We start from the raw sequence: 24,587 nt of genomic DNA, 5'->3' as shown, positions 1-24,587 counted from the left end.
GTTCTTAGTACTTTAAGATCTGGTTAAACTCCAACATTTCAGCTTTTCATTCCCCCTTTTTTTGTTGTTTTTTTATCTTACAGTTTCTCTGGGAACATGAACTGCTGCCTTTAGCAGCTAAAATTGCCCATTTAAAATGAGTACGAAAAAAAAAGGACAAGCAGCAGTCACTGAATATTTCCCTCTTGAGGACAGATCCTCTCAAAACTCAGCTACAACAGATGTAATTTCCTCCTCGCCCATATTATGAAAACGGTCCAGATTCACTTGGCAATGGCCAAAGCCCAAGGAATCCATTCATCTGCAGAGAGAACCCATCTGCCAGAAGTAAGTGGTGACTGAGGACTTTCAGAAGTGGGGTGTCAATTAGAGTCCAGACTTCTCTCTGGAAATAGAAAAGGGTTTTATTACCCAGAAAGTCCCTACATGTATTAATTCACCCATGTAGCAGCCACTCAGGGTGATCACAAGCACGTCAATGTCCATCCCTACGAAGCAGAGCCCTGCCTTCCCTCTATCATGCTACCAGCGTCCCAGTTTTGCAGAGGCACAGCCAATTAGGAACTGTGTGGAGTGGTTTAACCACCTCAGAGTGGGGAGGGATGGACAGAGGACATTGGTGCAGGCCCACAGGGACTGTGCAGCAGGTCACCAGGAGTCCTGCTGTCAGCTGCTCTGTGATTTTATGTGACTTAAATAGTTGCAAATGCCTGCAGGTCTGCAGCAGGTACCTTGCAATGGCTTCTTGGGCAACACAATCCCAGTGTATTAACTTAAAACAGTGGAAGTCTTTAAATAAAACAAACCATACAACCTTTCTTTTGGGATGAAACCTCAAAACCACAGCCACCCTGTAGGCTGTGTCTGAGCACACAGATAAGGAACACAGTATCACATCTGGCTCTCAACCCAGACAAGTTGTCCACCACTGCCTCTCCCAGCTGTCTGCTGCTCCCCCACGACAGCTCTGTTCAACACTGGCAAGATCCTTCCATACCCCAAGAAAACATCTTTGTCCAACAGCCCACTTGGTGCTGTCGAAGTTGCAGAAAGAAAGATGACTTTGCAGGCTGTGGGATTTGCATCATGACAAACTGAACAGGCTCCATTTGCTGAGCAGCAAGTGCAGAAGGGAGAGGGCTTCTCTCACCAACAGGAAGGCTTTGCAAACAAAGAGGGGGAAGGGGTGTGCAGCATAAGACACCCAGCAGGAATTTGCTAACAGCACAGGAGTACCTTTATTCCCAGCCTGGTAGATTATCCTTTCTACTGACCTGACCTAGAGAGCAGAGCTGGTGAAGGAGCAGCAGTGTCCGACATGGGCACCGTGCCCCTCGGAGATGCAGCTGGAGCAGCAGATGCAACTATTGGCACGGGAACCATTCCCTCCTCAGACAAACAAGCTAAAGTGATAAAATGTTGTTACAGGCACAGAACACATCGGTTACACAAGCCGGTCAGAGCTACCATGATGGAAATATCACCACTGGTATGCAGTGCAGAGCTGATCATAAGTAATAACTTCTAAAGCAAATCCTCATCTTAGATGCCTCTTAGCAACATAAATGTTTTTCTTCAAAATAAAAGTGTTTCTAATAGTGCTATTCAGTGTCTGAATATCCAAGATAGTCTCTACTGAACTGGAGCTTAAGCGTCCTTTGCTGTAACATTTCCTTTCTGCTCAGCATGCTGTGTTATGACCAAAGGTTTCTGACCTGATACCTATCACTAGCTGTTCAAACCAGTTTGTGGTGACTCAGCTAACTGTTCGTGTCAAGTTTAATGGGAATTTTAAGTACATTATGCTCCTGAAGAAGGTGACAAAACAGCAAGAGGAATGAGCTCTACACAGACTTCAGGCAATCCTCAGTGGCTCTGTGTGAGTAATAGCCCAATACTGCTAACGAGGGAGATGATGAAAATCCAGTGTTGCATCAAGGCTGTTAATATATTAGGAATTAAAACATCTACATCACATCTATAAATGCTGTACCCAAAAAGGCTACCTAAAGATGCTGTAAAAAATCAAGACTTAAGTATCTGGAAAAGAAAGCAGCCCAGGACTCCGCTGCTTTTCACTACACTACATCAAGAGCATGTACATAACAGTGTCCAACAGCCCACATTTCATGACCTTCCATGGATTTCCCCCACTGTTGTTATTAGGAAGGAACAACAGATATGTGGGCTTGTCTCTTGCATGGCAGAATTAAACCCAGTTTGCCAAACTCTAACCTCACTCCCTTCTAACTTCTACACCCCTGGCCCAAGTGTTTGGAGCTGAATCCCCACACTACCTACAATCCCACAAGTAGTAATAAAGGCTGTCCCTGTGGAAAAGGCACAGCAGAAACGCCTCCTCAGCAGGGAGCAACAGCGAACCTGGGTGCTTTTCAATAGGAGCATGGCCAAAAACTCCAATGCCCATCCCAGTATGTGAGCATTCAAACTCATCTTCAACCACTTCACCCCTGCACTATTTTTCCTGTTCAGTTGCTCTATGTGCATCTGTAGTGAAATCTGGATTATGTTCAAGTCTTGTCCTTCTTCCTACCACATTTTTTCTTCCTGTTGGCTTTTTGATCTCTGCCACCATTCTTCACACCCTGCCATACATAACACGGTGCAGCATTAAACACCGGCCTCAAAGAAACCTTACAGGAACAGAAGTCACCCTATTAAAAGGTCTCTTGATTTTCATTCTGTATGCTGGATTAAATCTGTGCTTGTGGTTTTGCTGGAAAATGAAACAACTTTTTTTTTTTGCTGAGGCTTCCCTACATTACTGATTAGGAACGCGTACAAGGAAAGCGTGTTCTGTGAGTAGAACTTAATTTATTTATGAATTAGTTGACTAATCAAATGAACCTGCGAGGAAAGTTCACCGGTTCTTGAGCAGTGTCAGATTTTAGAGGGCACATCAGACTTATGCTGGGCTTTTGCTGAAGACGTTTGTTTTAAATTGCTGCCAAGGTTATCCACAGACAAATTACAGAGAACGTGCTGCTTCTCTGGAAGAGATATTTTGCTATGCATCTTAAAAAGGGAAATTACTCCTGAGTTGGACTAAGTCTGCCTCTTCTCTCCAGACCACAGCACAAGGACATTTCCCCTGTAACACACTTATCTTCAAAATAAAAGCAGGAAGATGACAAACTTCAGGTTGCAGATTTTCTTCCTCCCTGTAGGTTAGCTCACTGAACAGGAAATAGAGGTGCTCGGATACCATGGTAATGACTGATAATGACTCCAGCCTTGCAAATGCCAAGTTTTGAGAGATTAATATACCCAAAGATTCAGAAGAGCATTTCAAGTCAGCGTCTGATCTGGGTGTCAAGGACTGGGCTTGTCAGCGCGCCATGCACCCAACATCCATCTGTCGTGCAGCAATAACACGCACCTCTGATGGCAAACGTGACAAAAACATTTAAAGAACGAGCAAATCCCACTCCCACAGCCCATTCCCATCCCCAAAGCTTCAAGTTTCACCAAGTTTACCTTTGCTATGTCAGGTCCTTGAGGTGCCCAAATGCTGGCTACTATTTTAGCCCAAGCTGAGTGTTACCCATCTCACATGAAGGGGAAAAAAAAAGCCAAAAAACAACCCCCAAACCTTGCAGCTGTTTGGCTCCCTTAGGAATACACAGGCTGTAAGTATGAGCAAATCGGGGCAAACTGCAATAAAAACGTTACAAGTGTGCTTCTGGACAGCGGTATTTTTAGACCGAGGTCTGAAGAATTATTTCAGAACACAGGGACAGACAGCGAGGGCGACAGAAGGGGAAAATGTCAGTGAGAGAGGCTATGGATAGCTTACGGAGTTAAGTGCCCAAATGTGAGGCTTTCCAAGCAAATAAATTTGCAGTCTGCATCTGTCCGCAGGTTTTCACTGAAGACGCGAAAGTCATCTCGGTGTGCAAGATAAAACCCAACGCATTAAAAAAGGCACAGCGTCGTCTTTTCAGATAAATTGAAGTAATTGGGAAAAAACTGATGCTTATGAAATATCACGGGCAGCTCTCAGCGCCCTGCTCTTATCGGAGCTTCTCAGAGGAAGATTTGAAAATAAAATCGGACTCAGGAGAACCATCTGACCCCCACGGGGCTCCAGACCCGCTCCTGCACAACATTGATGACTATTTTTAAGTAACTACCAACCCTCCTTTTCAGAAATGTCCTTTAGCAAGCAAACGGCCACCGCACGCTTTTACCTGCACTCTGTCCTCATCTGTCTTTTCAATACCTAATTTCTTAAGGCCTCGGAAAACTTCTAAATTGAAATTACACAGTACGGTGACAAATCAACAGCCTAATTTTTTATTTTTCTCGAGCATTCAATAGCAAAATGTTTCTTCTCTGACATTTATGGCTCTCTCTCTCTGCAGAGAATAGCCCAAGTGCCATTACAGTGACTGCAGCGAGCAGCACGCAGGCAGCTCATACATAAGCACACTTCAAAGCCCAGGTGAGCGAAGGCAGCACAGTGACAACACTGAAAAACAAGCCTCGAGTTTCAGGACAGCCTCGTCTCTGAGAAGAAACATTAATTCTAAGAATGTCACATTTTTCCTTAATAGCAGAGTTTGAGAGCCAAGGTTCCTTTATCCATCAACATAAAACCCACCGGAACACAAGCACATGCTTTACAAACAGTATATTAGGAAGACCTGCATAGTCCACGAGTAACTTTAACTCTCTTACATTGACTCCTGAAGTGCTGTCCCTTCTGCTTTTCTTTTCTGCTGTGCTTAGATTGGCTTCTCCATCCCTGAGTTAATCCCAGGATGAGTACTGGCTATTTAATGGGCTGTTAGTGCAGAGTGATTTTGAAAGCTACCTTTGAAATACATTATTAAAGTGAAACAAATCTAATCTCACTATTTTACCCTTTCTTGGTTTTCAACAAGCAGGATAAAGGGCCAGTATTTTACTATGAAAGCACAAATCAAATGGAAGCCCCCTGAGACAGCTTTAATGGTACAGTTTGTCTAGACTACACAGGCCCAGCAGGCAAATCAGATTTCTGTGGTTAGACGTATTTTGGCTAAATCTGGCTCCTTCAGAACAACTAGCAAGGCAGTGGTCCACTGCCATGAAGGGAGCACTGTTAAAACAAAAACACCCAACTCACACACTTGGGTAGCTCTGCAGCTACATGGAGGGCCTGTAAACACAAAATCACAGTCCCCTCCTATGGTTAAACTCACAGGAAGGCAGCACCAGCTCCTCTAGGTCACAGCGCAGAGATGTGCACTGAGCACTACACACAAGCTGCAAAACTTCTTAGTTCAGATGGGAATCCTCAAAAGTTCTGTCCTGCAGGACAGGTCTCTGATGTACATTTCTCCTCTCTGCTTAGTACTGAAGGGAAGGGCATGTTCTGTTCTGCATCTAAGGCACAGGAGTCTGTCAATCACAGAGCACTACACAACACCACTGCTCTGCACTGCAGCTGTTTTGTCACATTTGATGTCTCGAGGCGTTCAGCAGCATTTCTGAGGGTAGTTATGATAAACTCCCCAGCACACTTATCTCCCACTGAAAGCAGGTGGAAGCAATCACTTCTAATCTCACCAGGTGGAACATCTTCTCTTTTGTTCTTACACAGACTTTATTGTTTCTCTGGATATCTGCAGTGGAGATTAACTGCCCACCAGCAGAATGATGTGGGAGCTTGCAAACACCCCTCTCTGTTCCAGCACCATAAGCACAGCCCTCCCCAACCTGCCTTCCGTTGCAGTGAATTTGACATCACAGATGACTCCACAGCAGCTCTGTGTCCCCTGGAGACAGGCGCTTTCCAGGAGTACTCTTCCCCTTCTAAGCTAGGCATATGTAGTAATCCATCTATATTCATGGAAGAGGCTTGTAAGTCATCTAGATCATGCTACTCTTATAGCTACAGCTGCGTTTTAGACAGCAAAAGCAATAAACAAGCTTTCAAAAAGTTGTTTCAGCAGCATATAATTTTAGCAGAACCTTTTGATGCCAGCCAGAAATATTATTTAATGCACACTTCCATGGGAATAGCCCTTCTTGAAAGGCAGACTGGTTGGTTCAACAGAAGCTCTGTAAAATTCATTTGCAGCTTGGCATTTTGCACACAAGGTCAGGTCAGTAAAAGCCATTATTGCACGCCAGTGACTACAGCTCCCACTGCTTTTCGGAAGCCACACGCAGTGTGAGGGTGTAGGGGGTGATGGCTCAACTAGCAAGGGGCAGATGTGGCAGGGTATCTTCTCTAACAGTGCCAATAAACTCCTTGTGTGGGCACTGTGTGTCCCTTGGCTGCCACCTGCTCCTGCAAACAAGCCCTTAAAATAATTTTCTTACACTGAAAATTAGATTAAAGATAAAGATTTGGATCTTTATTAGGAAAAGGTGAAGGGGATTGGATTTATCATGGCTGAAATTCTGTATGTGTGTTCACAGGCTCCAGGATTTGCCAGAAAAGAAAAAAGCCACCGGGATTCAGTAGCAGGACAAGGATGACAGAAGGAAAGCCATGCTGCTGTCTGCCTTACACTGTATCTTCCACCACCTCCAGTTAACAAAGCAAGTGAAGGTAACAGTATAATAGAACTACATGGGCTATGTAATAGCATCTGCCTTTTGATAAGCTTCCATTTTGAGTTATTTAAATATTACCTTCTATTTAAATTCATTAAAAGAACATTAAAAAGCAAATTTATTTTAAAAAATTGCTGTTTGTTTCAACAGAATTGAAAAGTGTGTTTTGCTTAGTCTTGACTTCATTTAAGGAGCGCTAATTCCATTTTAATTTGCACCATCTTACCTCAATCAATTTATTGGCATGTTCACGGAAAACCTGGGCATATTCCTTAACTTCTTTCTCGTTCCCATTCTTGGCAGCTTCGATCAACACTAAAAGTGGAACGTTTGTTTCCAGAAAGGAGTCTGACACGTGGTCCATCACAGCTTTGCGGAGCTACAATAAAAATAAAAGAATAAAAGAGGTATTTTTCTCGAGCGTTCCTCTGCTATTTTCCTTTCGCTGTATTAATATGTAAAGCTTAAGTACTTTTGTCGCTGATCCTTTTTCCTTTGTGTGACCAAGGCTTTCTCTGCACTAAGTCTTGTCTATACACTTTTTGCTCCAATTTAAATTAAATCTCCTTAAAAACTGGATTAGTTATGTAAGTGCAAGTCACCAGCCTGGCCACAAATATTGATTTAGCAACTCATATTGGTTTTGTCTGAGTAAATTTGCCACTTTCCCTCAGCTGATGAAATAAAATGCCCATCCAACTTCTTTATTTTTTTCTACCAGAATATAAACACTTCAAAATAAACTTCATCTACATCCATATTTACTTGAAAAAGGGAATATAGTGCTGTAAAAATAAAGAACCAAACAGATACAAGATTGGCGTTACCTTACAGTTCCAAGAGAAAATGTTATCTAAGATGAAAACCAACAGACTATTAAAACACAACTGGTTATGTTTAAAACTCATAACATGTTAGCATTTTTTATAGTCCCTGTTGCCATCAGGATGGCTAAGAATCCAGCACCTTTCTCACACAGTTAGTGGGGTTACGTTTCCACCTTACACTTATGAACAGGGCACTGCTTTCATTCACTCTACTTCACAAGCAGGAAAGCTCTCTACCAATTGGAACCAAATCAGCAGACTAAATACTTCCAAGACAGAAGACATGCAAAGGTGCATTGGTTTGTCTCAGCAGGTATTACCCTCACATAGCAATTACCTGTCTGCGCAAGTCTCTGGTCTTTTTGGTCATCTTATCAATGGCAGAATTCAGTGCATCACTTCTTTCCTTGCGTCCAGCCTGAAAAACAAGAGACAAAGAGGTAAACAGGCATTCAGGGTCTCCAAGTAAAACCACAATGATTTATTTCAAGACAGCTGTCAGCTCCTTTAGTATTACTTTTAAGTGATTATTCAAGTTAAAAGCAGAGTCTCCACCTCCTTGCCCAAGCATTATTCTTCCTGGCAGGCTCCAGCAGTTCAGGAGCATCTGACAGCGTAAGGTTGCATCTTTTAACACTCTTCAGCTTCCTTTCTGGAGAAATGGATGCTTTCCTACACCTAGGCTGCTTTTTGCTCCTCATCAGCCAGAGACTGCATTTAAAAGGCTAAGTTTAGATTTCTCTTCTCTGACAGCTCTGTTGACAACCACACAGCTCGCCGTGAATCTCAAGTCCCAGGCAGCTCTCCCTGCCTCAATCCTCGACCTTTTAGGACGAAGGGCGATGGACGGCACCCCAGCATCTCCTGTGGCAGATGGAGGCACCGGGTGGTGCAGTACAGCAGTGCTCCCTGTGCAGCTCCATGCTTCGCTATCACAGAAGGCTGTTCTCCAGCAGTCAATCGTAAGCCAAAAATCAATTATATTAAAGGTAAAATCTTTATAAAACATTTGTCAGGGATGAAATCCCAACGTCAAATAAGCATCCAGGCTTGCCTGCTGGGACCTGGATTTCGCCGAGTTCGATCCAACAAGTTTCACATTAGCACCATTGTTAAAAAGAGGGAAAGGGGCCAAGATGCAGTGGCAGCTTCCCTCTTCCTAAGCAGGCAGTGGGCTGAACATATCTGAATTTGTATCAAGTTGGGAGTGCCAGATAAGACAGTGGTGGTCTTACAGTCTCACAGGAGGGCTTTTCTATACAACAGAGCTTCTCTGAGAGTTATATTCAGTAAGCTTTATGCAAGCACAAACCAATTTCTGAACTTCTAAGCCACGATCAATATAATTATCCTGTGGAGAGAAAAAAAAAACACAACGAAAAACAGCAAAACCCATTTCACAGCACTAAAGCGAGGCTATGCCAATTATTGTTCTGCAGATGCCAGGCTGGTTTGAAACACTCGCATAGGCAGCCTTGAATTGAAAACACAAAGTCCACTCTACAGCAGGAATAAAACCTGAATAAAACCAGGGGGGAAGCTTTGGATCCTGTCAAGTAATTATAATTTATTGAATTTCTGAAGATTTGTCACTCCCCTACTCTAGTCACTGGCTCTCATTGCAAATGGTAACCAAAACCAGCTGAAAGAAGCTTGTTCCACCACACCACACCGCTCTAGCAGACTTGATGCTGGGCTGGTCTTCACACTTCAAAATGAAAACACAAACCTCTAAATAAGGTGGAAATGAGCGCTGCTTTTATTGAGCTGTTCCCCAGCTGGCTGGGCACAAAGCTGGCAGGCAGCTGGGCTGGGAGCTGTTCTGCAGCCCCTCCAGCACTCAGGGCCTGGGCTTTGCCTGCTGCACCCAACGCAGCCCAATGCAGGCAGTGTGCTCCTGGCAGCCCCCTGTGCCTGCTGACACATAAACCTGCCATTGCTCACGTTTCCATACCTCCTGCAGCGGGTCTGCTTCCATGATCTCAGAGTCCCCTTTTAGATACAAGGGAACCCAGGGATGGCTTCCACCAATGGTGTTCAGTTCACAAGATCTGACCACAGGCAGCCCTATGTAAAATGTTCTGAAAAGCATTCAATGTGTACATTAGAGGCTAAGCAGCTCCGATTTCACACTGCTGATCCGTTCCTATTAAGTCACACTATGTACTAACACAGAAATAGCTGTATAATCTAAACCCATTAGATATAAGCAAAGCAGCTCCGGTTTACTTCCATCTTGTTGGTGTTCTGAAATTTTGGTACAAAAGCTTGTCAGAAAGTATTATGAGCACTTCCCATGGAAAGCTGCAGCATAAACACCCCACTAATTGAGTTGCATCAATTTACCATCTTCATGGCTCAGCTGCTGACCCAGTGACTTCAAGTTCTAAACACCATCAAGGATCACCTCAATCCCATTGCTCAAGTCCCACGAATTTTACCCACTGGTTCCACCCTACAACTTAACAACTCCCATTTGAGCTAGTCTCTAAAGTAATAAAGCACATGTTAAAGGCTCATCACCTCTGGATAATCTGCTCCAGTAACCAATTACTCTTCCTATTAAAAAAACCAGCCCTTGTTTCTAGTCCAAACTTCCATGAGGAAGCCAACTAATGACACAGCAGAAGAGCGCATCCCAGCGATCAGCTTCTGTGCATGGGATTAGGACTGACAACAGTGAATCCTGAATATTCAGACTACTACAGGGAGTTTTAGGTATTCAGCATGGAAAGCAGCTATGGCCCAGGGAATCACAGGCTCTGCAGCCGGTGGCAGAGGAAGCAGCTGATAGATTCCTTGGATTTAACAGGGTCATACTGACCGCATCAGTCATTCTGCATTATGATACTACTGCTCTGCCCAGTATCACGGATAACACATTCAGCCACAGAGCAAATATACTTAAAATCTTCATTAAAACAGCCAGGACTGGTGTTAGAAGCTACACGTTTCCCCCACCCCTTGGAATCGTTGTTCTCCCACCATCAGTGCTGTTCTGCTTGGAAGGCAGCACAAGCAGTCACTGTCGCATCTTTGCTCTTCCAGATCTCACAGCTATCCTCACTACTTTTTTTTTTTTTTCCAATGGCTTAAAGCAGAGAAAGGGGATTTGTATACAGAGAGGCAAAGCGGAATCACTGTCTCGGTCCACAAAGCATTCCCTTTGTAGGCCTGCCATCTGACTCAGAAACAAAACCAAACCAAGCTCTTCCTGCAGCTCCCGACATTAAAATCCAACCGCAACTAACTCATAAATGTGAGAATGTACAGCACGGTGCTGGCAGTAAACAAACGCTATCTGGAAGCAACCAGAATCAGCAGAGCACATATTACAGTGGAGATATGCAGCCACGTTATTCTAGCTACACAACAAAAACGTCCCTTATTAATCTCAGCGCTTCACCTAAGATCAGAGAGTAATTGAGGAACAGCATAACAGCATCTCCCACCCTGCAGCAGTTCCTCTACCAAAAAACAACAAAAAAAAAGGTCATTTGCAAAGGGATTTCTGCTTCAGGTAACCTTTAAATTGTCTTCTAACCAAACCAAGGAGCAGTGCTGTGCTTAATGCTGGTGATTGAGTAAGTGACAAATGGGTGCTTGGCGTTCTGTCCTCGGGGCAGGTGGGGGAAGCCATACATCAGTGCAGGGCTGCTAAGCAGTGCTTCATGGCCAGGCATGAAGATGTAGTGCTCAGATTCAAGTCTGTCACATGCTTAATTCTCACCTTGACACCTCGCCTAATTGTATGTCTACTAAGGATGGCCGCCCATATTACCAAGAGAGAAGAGCTGCAAACAAATTCCAGGTATAACAGTTCAGATTCCAGACCATAAAGGGGAGGTGATGGAGCACGATGCACAAATTTCAGCAATGTTTACCTATCTGATATCTGGTGTTTGAAGAGACAGTAACATCCTGGCTTGTTATAGATGTGAGTGTAAGGAGTCTCCTATAGCTATTGCAAAGCACTGAAATGTAGGGGTTGCACAGCCTCTCCATTGGTACAAGCAGCAAAAGAACCCATGTGACAGTCCAGCCACACCTGTACTAGCCTCCTCTGCCATATTTGCACAGCAAGAAGACCAAAAAAGCAGCAGCTGATAGTCCCATGACTCCCAACATGCTGAAGATCATGAACAACCACCATGCCCATCTCCACACAGACAGGAGCTGTGTGCACAGGTGCAAATCCCTGCAGCACCCACACTTCCATTCTCCGCACCAGAAGCACAAAGAGGTTTCCCAGCCCACACCAGCATCATAGCGCCATTAGCCTGTTTGTGGGACTTAATGCACCAGGAAGGCTTCCACCAGATGTCAGCCTAGCTAAATGACAGTGCTGGCCTCGTGCTGCAGCTCTGCTTGGAGCGCATGTGTTCAGCATGAAGACCAGTTCTGCTGCGGCACAACAAGCCAGGTAAGGGAGGGGCTCTTTGGTCCTACAGCATTTCTTTTCAAGAAAGCCACATTTCCTCTTTCCCCCAAGAGTTACAGCTGTGGATGCCACCTCAAAGTGCCTGTTCTGGAAGGAGGCTCCAGACAGCACCAGTCCATGGCTTCCCTTGGCATGCAAGGAAGTCTGCAGTCACACAAGAAATGTAGTGGTGAGAATGAAGCAGGGAGCTGGAGTCTATTCTCAGCCTATTGCACCTCGGCACCCCGGGCAGCTCCCAAAGCACAAGGGGAATATTAGCACAGTGTCAGTTTTAAAAGGAAGCGGAGGTAAGCCTTCAGTAATGGATGCTGCTTCACAACAAGCATGCACAAAAACAGGTTTTGCTGAGAAAAGCTCCCGTAAAGCTCACATTAATTCTGTTTCCCAAACAGGAAAGTCACTGGCAAGGTGCTAAATAGCCCTTGTTTGGTTACAGGCCAGAGAACCAAGAGCTTCAGCAAAGCAGCAGCTCACCGTGTGCGAGCAGCAACTCCCAACTCCGTGCCAGATTACGCAACCTTCACGTGGGAGGAACCTACCAACAGGCATGGATGCGAAAAAGCAGAAGCCTTCCAAAAGGTACCCAAATTTGGCCACTCGGTAATAGTGCAAAGAGTGGCACAGCAGGGAACTAATTTTTCATCTCGGAGCTTTTTCAATTTTCTTAAATGACACCTTAGGAACATTCCTTAAAAGACTGTGTTATCATATTTATGCGCTATTAACATTCAGATCAGCGCTGGGGTCAGGACAGTGCACCAGATGAGTGCTGAGCAGCACAGCTACAGGCACGTCGCTGCTGTACTCCCCCAAGGCAACGGGCGGCTCAGGCTGGATTTCGGCTGCGTTCTTCCTGCACAGTGAATATTAACTATGGAGAAACTCTCGGAATAGGTCCGTGTCATTTCTTTACATGTGTTCCTTTCAGCCTGGAGCAAATGCTGAAATATTTACCGTGACAGAACAATTTAACACATTCACCTAGCACTGCCCCGTTTATCATTAAAAATAGTTAGGTTACTTATTTTTCTGTTCAGCTTTTGCCTTCCTTTGTGCTTTGTGTTCCCTCCATTTTACTTAACACCTCCCCTGTTGGGACAGCCACGGGTTGAGCACTGCAGCCAGGGACACAGCTCAAGTGTAGAACAAAGGAAGGAAAGCAGGGAGAAACCAGCAAGGCTGAGCTTAAATAAGGAACCAAAGTTTAATAATGAAGCTAAATGACCACGGACTTCTCAGAACCTCCTCTGGCACAATCCATCTCCATCCCTGTCAGCATGGGGAATTTGCTATTCTCAGCTCAGCTCCGTCCCGAGGTCATCACTGACACCTCCCTGCCACAGGGCAAACATCACCGAGCACCTCGTGCTGTGCGTCTCAAGGTGACAACAAAGTCCCACGGGAGAGTCTGCTCTGGACAGTGAGAGCCGCGATGTCCCAGCCTGCAGCCCAGGACCAGGCTGTGGCCCTGCAGGGCTGCTGGCACTACAGCACAGCTCAGGACTGTGCATGCTGGATGCAGCTCCTGCCATCACCATGGGTCCCAGCCCCTGTTCAAGGACTGTGAGCTGCAGGGAACCCCAGCTGTAAACGCAACCGGCTCTTCTGTATGCAGCAATAAGCGACACAAAAGCCAGGGTATAAAAAAAACAAAATTAAGATGGATTTCCTTGTTTCATAACTGCACGCTGTCAAGCAAGATTCCAATTAATTTTTTTTTTTCCTGTGCTTTAACGTAAGCTTTGCTTTCTCCCGACATTTCCCAGCACTCCAAACACATTTCTCACTGCAGGGACTCTGGGGCGCACTGCCGTCCCAAAAAGCACTGCCCTGCACTGCCCTGTGCTCCGCAGGGACCTCCAGCCGCCCCTCCTCCCTGCACAGTGCTGCTAATCAGCGCCCTCAGTCCAAGTGGGGCACACTTCACAGCCCTGAGCATCCCCAGTGCAGCCAGGCTGGACAGGCAGCCGGCAGCATTGAGGCTCCAGCTGCAGCTCTGTGCTGCCCTCAGTGCCAGCCCAACGCAGCCAGCAGGAATGCAGGGGGGGAGCGGGGCGGCGCGCGGCTCTCCTGCTCCTCACATCGCCGGGACGAAGGGCTCCGACAGTTGATTTTTTTCCCCCTCCTCAATCAGTGGTCTCAAACGCGACCACAGTATGCAGCACAATGCTTTAAAACAGCAAAGCTTCTGGAAAACCCAAACAAAAGGAACGTCACCGGGTGACGTCAGCCTATATACAGCCCTGCACGGTCGCAGCGCATAAGCAAACCCATTCTTGTGCCGCTTCCCTGAAAAGCTTTTCAGTAAATGCACTCATGCTACTCCAGGAGCTTCTCTCAGCAATAAGCCACCCATCTGCCATCAACAAGTTAGGACTAAAGGAACCCACAGCTGCGGAAAAAGAAAACGTGAGCTTCAATTAAACAGCCGAGCAGCCGCCGAGGAAGAAAACTTCTATTAAGCATCGACTTACAAACTGCAGCCCTGTCGGAGGAGATCACGCCGGCGCTTCCAAAAGGGATATTCTAAGCAAGCACGGTGGATTCAATTTTGCACTAATATCAAAGGACCCTAACGCGGTAAATTATTCACAGGCTGTCTCGCATTAGAGCCTTTCACAGACTCACCGTGTTGAGTCTCAAACTACGACTGAATGCAACCTCCAATGTACTCAAAAGAATGGGTAAGTGTGTGCCTTTCTCTCTCCCTTGTCTGATGAATGATGGCTGTGTGTGAAGGCAGCGGCGAGGTGCTTCAGCCCGCTTCGCTGGGGTGAGCCTTGCGAGAGGAATGTGTTCTGATTGTGACGCTGTAACCCTCCGTAATGCCGATAAAGACTCGTCCTAAGTGTAATAGCCGGTATTCTGTGTGTAGTACTAAGTTGTTTCTTGCATTTAGAATAAGCTTTTCGGAAATGCATGGAAATGTTATCTGCAGTGAAATCTTCCACCGTGATGTTCAAAGTATACTGATAAGGATATCCTATCTTGTTGTTTTCCTAAATTATATTCTGCAGGCTTACATTTCAAGTGGCCATTAGGGGCTCGTATGCTGGCAGCACTATATGCAATGAGCATGGTTTTAAAAATGCTGCCTGCCTTGGGCATGGCTTGTCCACCAAAATGTCGCTGTGAGAAGCTACTGTTTTACTGTGACTCTCAGGGGTTTCACTCAGTGCCAAACACCACTGAAAAGGGCTCTCTAGGTTTGTCACTGAGGCACAATTTTATTACTGAACTTGAAAGGGATCAATTTGCGAGCTTCAGTCAACTTACTTGGCTTCACTTAGATCATAATCAAATTGCAACAGTCAGAGAAGATTCTTTTCAAGGACTGTATAAACTTAAGGAATTAGTCTTAAGTTCCAACAAAATCTTTCATTTGCCCAACACCACTTTTAGCCAGCTGCTTAACCTGCAGAATTTGGACCTCTCTTTTAATCAGTTGTCCTCTCTGCACCCCGAGCTGCTCTACGGCCTCCGCAAGCTGCAGACCTTGCATCTGCGCTCCAACTCCCTGCGGACGATCCCCGTCCGCCTGTTCTGGGACTGCCGTAGCCTGGAGTTCCTGGATCTGAGCACAAACCGCTTGCGAAGTTTGGCTCGCAACGGCTTTGCGGGATTAATCAAGCTGAGGGAGCTGCACCTAGAGCACAACCAGCTGACAAAGATTAATTTTGCTCATTTCCTCCGGCTCAGCAGCCTGCACACGCTCTTCTTGCAGTGGAACAAAATTAGCAACTTGACGTGTGGGATGGAGTGGACCTGGGGCACCTTAGAAAAGCTCGATTTGACTGGAAACGAGATCAAAGCCATCGACCTAACAGTTTTTGAAACTATGCCTAACCTTAAAACCCTCCTCCTGGATAACAACAAGCTCAGCACGCTGGACTCCAAGATCCTGCGCTCGCTGCCATCACTCAGCACCGTGGGGCTCTCGGGCAATCTGTGGGAATGCAGCGCCCGGATCTGTGCGCTGGCCGCCTGGCTGGGCGCCTTCCGGGGCCGCTGGGAGCACCCCATCCTCTGCCACGGCCCCGACCACGCCCAGGGAGAGGACATCCTGGACGCCGTGCACGGCTTCCAGCTCTGCTGGAACGCATCCACTGCCGCCCCGTCCGCGGCGCCGACGGACGCTCCCACCACCGAGTACACGAAAGGAATCAGCTCCTCTCATTTCCATATGGGAGACAAAGAAATCCCCACCACGGCAGGCATGGTCGTCACCACCGAGGAACCCTTCCCGGAGCCAAACAATGCCATCTTCACTCAAAGGGTAATTACAGGGACAATGGCTTTATTGTTTTCTTTCTTTTTTATCATTTTTATAGTGTTCATCTCCAGGAAATGCTGCCCTCCCACATTAAGAAGAATTAGGCAGTGCTCAATGATTCAAAACCACAGGCAGCTCCGATCCCAAACGCGGCTACATATGGCAAACATGTCAGACCAAGGACCGTACAACGAGTACGAACCCACCCACGAAGGACCCTTCATCATCATTAACGGCTACGGACAATGCAAGTGTCAGCAGCTGCCATATAAAGAATGTGAAGTATAATACCTACAATTAAAGCAGATAAGTAACCTATTTTAAAATGGTAGGGGACCTACAGCAGAGTCTAATTTTTACAGATGCCGACACAAAGCCTAATTTTCCAAGCTACTCAATGGAAGAATCGTTTCTGGAGTGGTGTGGTATTTTTAAGTTGTTTTTTTTTTAAATAAATCCATGATATTTTCAGTGTTAAGGAAGCAATGATCACGTTCAACTTGCACTCCTAATGTTTAAAAGTCTAAAAAGATGCTCACCTCAAACTATGTAAAACGTTCTGTGTTATGTAACTCTCCGGCTGTGTGTACCATTTATACCCAAGTCTCCACTCTCCACTTTCCCCAGTAAAATCAGCCCGGGTGGAAGGAGGGAGGATGTCAGCACAGAGACCTGCAGAGGAACATACACTGCATTTGTTCCCCTGCAGCTGTGCGATGCCAAACATCCCAGCTGGCTCTGCTCAGTTCAGAGGCACACTGGAGGAAGGCTTCCTTCCTCGGATCATTTCCACTCGAGTGACAAGGGGAGAGGGAATAAAAAGGTGACAAAGGTTCAGGTGGGGATTTAGACGCACTGGGGACTGGCAAATTAATTGTTAAGGCAGTTTTCCTACCTCCATGCTCACAGTTTGGCTTGCTTACACATACCTTGCTCGAGCTCGCAGCAAACGCAGGCAGGAGCGGTTCACACGACCACCAATTAACCAGGATGGCTCTCCAGGCACTTGCAGAGTACCTGGTGGTGCTTAATTAGGAAGGTTGGTAGGATGATCTAAATATTAAAGGCGTTCAAATCAGATCAACTCTCTGCTTTGCCTTGATAATGCTTTTCATGCATTCGGGCTAATTACTTACGCCTACGAACAAACAGCACTTCCACACCTTTTCATGTGTAAATACCCTTAACACAAGTTTTTCTTAATTAAAAGTAAATATCAACCACGAGGTTAAGAAAGAAGGAAGGAAGAAAGAAACCTCTCTTTGTCGTCCCCCCCCTTCCCCCCTCAGGCTTCCTCTTGCTGGGAGCTATTTTCATGCACTAACTCCACGGTTTCTCTGGAGACAGAATTAGCCCCTGTAATATAAGCTCTCACTTGTCCTCCTCTCCCAAAATTCAAGGTAATTACCAGCTGGAAGCTGCGTACCTCCCGATACGTTAGGATAATGATTAGTTTATAGAATAGTTCACGGAAAAATGTTTTGTTTCTTACTTGATATGGGACAGAATCTAAAGTAGTATGCCATTAAAAAAACCTTATATAAATATATATATACACACACACGCACCTCATTCTTCAGGGGTAATCTGATTTCTTTAACCAGAGGTATCATATTGCTATTTATACTATATTATGAAATGATATGTAAATATTTGCAGATCTATGCAGCGACAGTGGTACTGAGATGCCATGGGGGGGGTTAAGGGGGGGGGTCTGCAAAGGATTACGTTATTTTTAAGTCAACTGCTCAAATATTGTAAACGTTCTAACCAAAGTTAAAAGGACCAGAGGGATGGAGTTTTTTAATATATATATACATGTATGTATAACTAAAAAACGTGTTGTGTCCAATGCTGCAGTGTCAAACAATTACCAGCAAACACGGATGAAGAGAAATTCCTCACAGTGTCAACATACCTTGAACGAATCAGTAATTACAGTATGCTAATTGTGTTGTACTAAACTATTCTGCAAACTTTCTGAACAGAAAAATCACTGCATAAAAATCTGTTCGCTATTTCACTCTGCTTTATATATCTGTATTACCACTTAGTGAGGTATTTAGGGTGCAATTATACAACAGTTTGATGTTTTATTGTGAAATGAATTCGTCCGAGGCATCTATAGCAAGATAAGTGTGACTTCTGTTCAGATTTTACATAAAGATTTTTTCAATTACTGGTTTTGAAGATATTAATTTGCATCATTTTACTTTTACGGTGCCCTTACTATGGAACAAATATTTTGTGTACTTCCTATGACTTTGTACTTTAATAGCAGAGGTTCAGAGAAGACTGTGGTTTTCCATGTAGTTCTCTTTGAACCCTCTGAACTGCTTATAACACGACAAGCCAATCTGCATCCATTCTAGGAAATCAATTGTTGCTTTTTCTGCTTTTACTGCTTTTAACTGAATACGATATATCCTGAGAGGCAGGTGGACAGGGAGTGAATGTGAGAGGGTGGTGAGGCCTTGGCACAGGCTGCCCAGAGGAGCTGTGGATGCCTCATCCCTGCTGGTGCTCAGGGCCAGCCTGGATGGAGCCTGGGGCAGACTGGTATGGTATCAGATTAAGTGGTCAGCAACCCTGCCTGTGGCAGGAGGCTGGATCTAGATGATCTTTGAGGTCCCTTCCAAACCAAGCCATTCTATGATTCATGGTTCTATGATTCCGTATGATTACAATCCACATGATTCAGCCCTAAGCCAATACAAAACCTTAGCATACAACTGCCTGTAGGAAGACTTGCTTCCTTCCCAGGAGTCAGTGCCCAGGGCTCTTCCCTCAGCCCCAGGCTCCTGCTGGGCTTGGCAGCAGCCCACCCTGCTGTGCCACCCCTACCAATGTTGGCTGACCCCATGCCTGCACCAAGGGTACCGGGGAGCAGCAGTGGTTTCCACTGAGGCACCAGCAGAGACAAAGTTCTGACTTAACTCATGACTTCCAGTGCCCGTATCATTAATCTCAGTGCATCACCACCACCCGTCAGATGGCAGCACTGAACACCAATGTCCGAGCTACATGCACAGGACAGAATCCCTCCTTCCTGCCCCACATGCAGCCAGTCCAGAGCTGGGAGCTTACAAGGCACAGAGCCAGGTTGGATGGAGCCCTGAGCAGCCTGATCTACTGGTTAGCTACTGTGTTCATGGCAGGAATATTGGAACACAGTGATCTTAAGGTCCCTTCCAACCCAAACCGGTCTATGATTTCCTGACTGCAGCATGAGGTTCATCCCACAGCAGTGCCCTTCCAGTACCCCAGAAGCCCCCTCTGTCTCTATCAGCTCGTAATTCTGCCCCAGAAAGTACAGACCGATTCTCCAGCTGTGTCCTCCATCCCTCTTCCTCCCATCCCATCACCCCAGTTTTTCTGGTCCCACAGGCTCTGCTGGCTGGGGGGCAGGGAGCCCACCCACACTGCCTCGCTCAGCCCCACTCATGTTTATGCTCCAATGTGCAGCTGCTCTCCCAAATGCCGTGGTTTATACCTGCCATTTCCTAAACCATTTGTTGCCAGGTTCCAGGCGCGAGCAAAGCAGTTCCATAAACATCACATTTAGGGTAACAGGTACAATAAAACCTGCAGAATGTCAAACACGAGCAGCAAAGTCAACTTGAATTCCCTTGGGAGGGACAGCAAATGGCAGGCACAGCCATCGCCCTACACAAGGACACCGTGAGAGGTTGTTAATCCTTTTTGGTTGTTTTAAAGTTACTGTCTTCCATTCTCAATGGCTTGTGACTCTTCCAAACAAAGAGAGGATTATAATAATTGCCTTAGTCAGCAGTCTGATTTATTTTGTTTATGGAAGACGAAGCAGGATGATTTGGCTTAAGTTAAGTGTTTTTCAGGATGAGCACTGACTGATGAAGAGGTTGTTAAATTCTTCTCTGAGACAATCACCTCTACTGCACAGCCTTGGTTTCTGCAGATACTCAACTAGGGGAACATTCTTTACCAGAGGGCAGTGAGGCCCTGGCACTGCTGCCCAGATGCGTGGTTATTCCATCCCTGGAGGTGCCCAAGGCCATGGATGGGGCCCTGGGTAGCCTGAACTGGTGGGGGGCACCCTGCCCACAGCAAGGATTGAGGGGGCTGCAAGGTTGCTTCCAAAGCAACCACCCTGTGATTCTATGATAAATGACTGAGGTGCCTCATCACCTCTAAGCACAGCATCACACAAACCATTTAGAAATGGAAATTTGTTCTACTGCTCTAGGATCCTTGTGCCACCCAAAGACATCCCCCAGCCTCCCCGAATGCCTCCACTTCCATTCCCCACCCTGGTGCCAGTGAAATGCAAACCAGGCAGTACAAGCTCCATTTGAGTCATCGTGTTGGAACAGGTCTGAATTAATGCTTTCAGCTCCCCTCTCGTTAGTCGCTCTGCATTAGATCATCGTTTAAATGCATACAACCAAGAATTACTTGATCGAGAGTAAAACGGGTTAGCGCTGAGCCTCCGATGGGAGCGCTCCTCTGCCAGCACAGCTCCCATTTCCATCAGAAGGAAACATAATTAATGCTGCTGAATCAATGTTGGGTTTTGTTTTGCTGCAGAAGTTACGTGATTTTTTAGAGATAAGCCCAGCCTGCACGCAAAGCCCAGCATCTGAGCCTGCAGCCTGTGTGCCCCTTCAAAAGCTGCAGTCTGCTGCTGACATGTCAACCAGAAACATCCAGTGGCTTTAATCAGAAGTCTGCACTACATTCTTGGTTTTTTAATGTGCCTAAGTTAATTTCTGTAGTACTTTAATGAAAATAAAGTTGATTTAATTTTGTGAGCTGCACAGCTATTAAAATCCATCTGTTCAGACCTATGAAGTCCACTGAGAAAGCTGAATTTCATCTTAATCTTTACATAAAAATTAAGGAGTTCAGAAAGGCGCACAGTATTACTCCTCCCCCAGTAAAAAGAACAAGAAAAGAAAGCCAAGAAACAGCAGCAGAACCTGAAGGCAGCTGCACAGAAGCAGATCTCCCCTCCCATGCCCCTCCGTACTTCACAGAGTCCCATGCACTGGAAGTGGGGCCAGATTTTGCTTTCTAAGCCATGGTGCTGGTGGGATTCTTGGGGATCATTTTAGTCAGCTGGAAACGCAGCATTTCACACCTTGAACAAAAATCTTTTCCGAGAGGTATTCAGGGAGAGGTGACAGCAGCTTTGATGGATATAACCAACCTCAGACAGGGCAGAACTTGTGCTATTTAAGGACAAAACACCACATGGCTCGTGCACCTGTGATATACACACAAACCTCCACCTGCCAGCCCTCAGCCACTCATTTGTTATAACAAACCCTAAAGTCCAAACAAAATCAGCACCCTGTCTTGCTTCTCACCCTCATGAAACATTAGCGAGTGAACTATTCTACCAGCTCAGCAACTCGAGATGGAGAGTCCTTAATGCACTGTATTGAAATTATAGTTAAAGCCAGTTCCTGATGGGAGGGGGGTGTAAGTAATGGAATAAAAAGAAGTGCAGTGTACAGAAAATTTTTGTTATTAAAATTGTGTATACTGTAAAACTGGATTTGCCTCTTTTTTTTCCCTTCCTTTTTCAAGCAGATGTGCCCAACTGCTTCCATCCAATGGGGTTTTAAGAGCACACCAACTGCATCCCCAGTCAGATCTAGGCTGGTCCCTGTGTCGTGGCAGCCAGCAGGACCTGTGGGCACAGCCCTGGGCCACATGGCAGCGATGCTGGCAGTGTCAGTGCCAGCAGGAGCCTGTCCCCCCCAGCAGCACTGCTCCTCCAGGTACTCAGCAGGAACCACAGCACACAGAAGTGTCAAACCACAGCACATCTCACCGGCTTTGAATTATCACAGCCTAGGAAGTGGCAGAGAGATACGGCCCCGTACAAGAGTCCTTTACACAGGCCGCTGTAACTCTGTGTTCTAAGTCACGGTGCTTCAACAACACCAGAACAGTCTCATTTAGACAAGTGACAAGTTCACAGGCACAACCCAAAAGACTCGATACAACAGCTAAGAAAAAGAACACGTTTCAGGATGTTCAATGATGATTACATGCATTACATGGAACTGCCAGCTAAAGTCACTTCACTATCTCAGCCTGAGCTGCTTCTGTGCAGCAGGTCTGGCTAACACAAGTTCTCAAAGCTTTTAGAAGCCAGTGGCTCCTCAGTCCTTCTCACACTTCAAAGCAGCACAGGATCAATGTATTTTCTCAGACTTTCAAAGAGATTGATTTTAAGCTAAAAAGCATCTCTCTAAAATGCAAAAGCTGTTGTTTTCACAAGGAAAGGTAAGACACATATGAGAAAAAAAAAAAAAAAAAAAAAAGGCACACTGAAAATTCTATGCAAAACCTCTGAAATCAATTAGCAATAAGAAACAGGCAGCATTGCCAGCAGCTAGCTTTTAAATGTAGGCTGTGTTAAAACAACTGTGAAAAACTGAAGACTCAAGAACAGCCCAACAGAACTGAAGCACAAGAGGGAGGTTCGGACACCCCCAATCCCTTCCCCCCCCCTTCCCCCCTCCAGGCCTGTGGTCTCATGCTGTTCAAAGACAGAACTCTGTGCACGAGGTCACCCAGCCCAGAATCCTAAAGTACTGTAATTACTCTACAGTAATGTCTTCGTAAAGTAACTTTTTTTATTATACCAACCTTTCACCACCTATCACCAGTTTGATTTCTATTAGATAAGAAGAGGTTTGGCTGCTGAGGGCATTCAGCAAACATTTCCAGGCTCAAAGGTAACCAAACCATCATTACAGATCTGCTGTTTTTAATTGACAAGGTTTAAAAAACTGTTTCTTCTCATTCCTTCATCTGTTATGGGACCAAAACCTTAAACACACACAGAAATCATCTGCAGTGCCAACAGTGAGGAGCTGAGTGGTGTGGAGGGGAGAGCTGGGCATCCACCTGCAGGACACGCAAGGCCTCTTCTCCAGTAAGGAACACACACAGACAGAACCAGGGTGGTACCTCCACAGCCAGGACACTTTAAGAAACAACAAATCCTTTTACAAATACTTTGTTATTTTAAACGCAGTTCAAGCAGTTACTCCTGTTTTCTCCCAACAGGCTCCACTACTCGTATGCTAAACACTCAGACAAGGGAGGCACAAAGTGCTTTCATTCCTTTCTCCCAACTATTCACCCCCTGGAAAGGAAGCAGCGCATCCATTGTTTGATATGGGTGCGTTATGCTTCTATCAGTTTAACATGCAGCCTTACTTCACAAAAAGTCTGGAAGTAGAAAAGGTTCATCCATCAAGAAGGTTCTTAAATAATGAATGGGTCATAATTCTTTACCATCAAAAGCAATTAATTTTCTGTACTATAATCAGGAGAATAAATCTGAAAAATCCATTCTAATGGCTCCAAATCTGAAGGTAGTGTTGCAGCTGAATTCTTAATTTTAAAATACAAGAGCAACGAGGACTTCTGCTGTTTAAACATACAGTCTTGTACCAACCAGAACAGCTTTACTGCATATTTAATAGGTAGAACGGGTTTTGCGAGACCGCATGAGATTAAAGAATAGCACCAGATACAGGAAACGCATTTCAAATAGAAAGGTCCTTCCAAGATGCTTCCTAACCATATAGCTACAGAAATCCGGAGATATCCTTTACCAAGTGCACAAACCACTGCAGGGAAGCTTACTGCAAAAGCAGTGTTACTTACATGATTGCAAAGAGCTAAAAATACGGCCAAGAGCAAGGATGTGAATCCAGCTCAGCCCTACGGTAAGTGCTTTCCTTAGGAGGTATTAGCTCTCTTTTCTCCAGCTCCTAAATAGTCCATCACACACCCTCTGCCTCTGAAGCCATGTGCCAGTTAACCAGGACTATCATTTCCTGCCCTCAAACAAACTGCTTCAACCCCGATATCATCTGAAGTTTTTAATCTTTCAGAGAAGAAAAACTGCAATACTAATAGAGCCCATACCACAGCTGATAATGATACAATCTGTAACAGCAAGTATATGGGGAAAGGGATAAGGACACAGACTACAAATGAGCCTCCGACACTAAAAAAAACCACACAATGGCTCACACCAGGAAAACACCAGTGCATTCCTAACTGGTGAGTGCATCTCCAGCAGCACTGCTGGCAGCCCCAGCTCTGTGCACACAGAGCCCACCAAACCTGAGAGGGTCACCCAGCAAGCAGGCAGCTCAGCATGGGGACATGGGCAAAGGCCTGGTGCCTAACTATGCAGCTCATACACAGGGCACAGAAAGCTCCATCTGTATTGTCCTCAGGATAGAAAAAGATGCTTCAGCAAAGACGTGGAATTCCTTCTCAATCTTCCCAGATAGGCCTGAAGATGGAACCAACTGGGACGAGACAGAGCACAGGTTGCCACTTTGGCAGCTTTTAACAATAACTGTGAGCTATGTGGGTATCAATGGCATGTCTGTGGGGCCCTCAGGAACTCAACAGGTACGAAGATAGGCAGGAAGAGAAAATCTCTTCTAGCATATAA

General features: G+C 45.6%; 2 protein-coding genes across 6 annotated transcripts in view; one reads left to right on the top strand and one right to left on the bottom strand.

Moving 5' to 3' along the window:
• Positions 1 to 24,587, bottom strand: part of CTNNA1 (catenin alpha 1) — a 97,118-nt gene that overhangs the window by 29,599 nt on the left and 42,932 nt on the right. For 2 of the 4 annotated variants that reach the window (XM_015876000.2, XM_085519296.1), the window contains 2 exons: positions 7,735 to 7,815; positions 6,797 to 6,949 (listed from right to left, as the gene is read on the bottom strand). In XM_015876000.2, coding sequence (XP_015731486.1) covers positions 6,797 to 6,949; positions 7,735 to 7,815 — 234 coding nt within the window. The other 2 variants (XM_085519297.1, XM_085519295.1) reach the window with 2 other exon arrangements.
• LRRTM2 (leucine rich repeat transmembrane neuronal 2) lies at positions 14,383 to 21,645 on the top strand. 2 transcript variants are annotated; one of them, XM_015876018.3, is made up of 2 exons: positions 14,383 to 14,522; positions 15,284 to 21,645. In XM_015876018.3, exons 1-2 carry the CDS (start codon positions 14,493 to 14,495, stop codon positions 16,397 to 16,399), a joined length of 1,146 nt encoding a protein of 381 aa, XP_015731504.1. In that variant the 5' UTR covers positions 14,383 to 14,492; the 3' UTR covers positions 16,400 to 21,645. The 2 variants fall into 2 exon arrangements, with proteins under 2 accessions (XP_015731504.1, XP_015731503.1); XM_015876017.3 differs by having other exon boundaries at positions 14,384 to 14,522; positions 14,856 to 21,645.

This window comes from Coturnix japonica, chromosome 18 (assembly GCF_054131305.1).
Source record: "Coturnix japonica strain WE chromosome 18, WE-NBRP24, whole genome shotgun sequence".
NCBI lineage: Eukaryota > Metazoa > Chordata > Aves > Galliformes > Phasianidae > Coturnix > Coturnix japonica.
The sequence above is the reverse complement of the archived record's forward strand: the minus strand, read 5'-3'. Positions and strand labels throughout refer to the sequence as shown.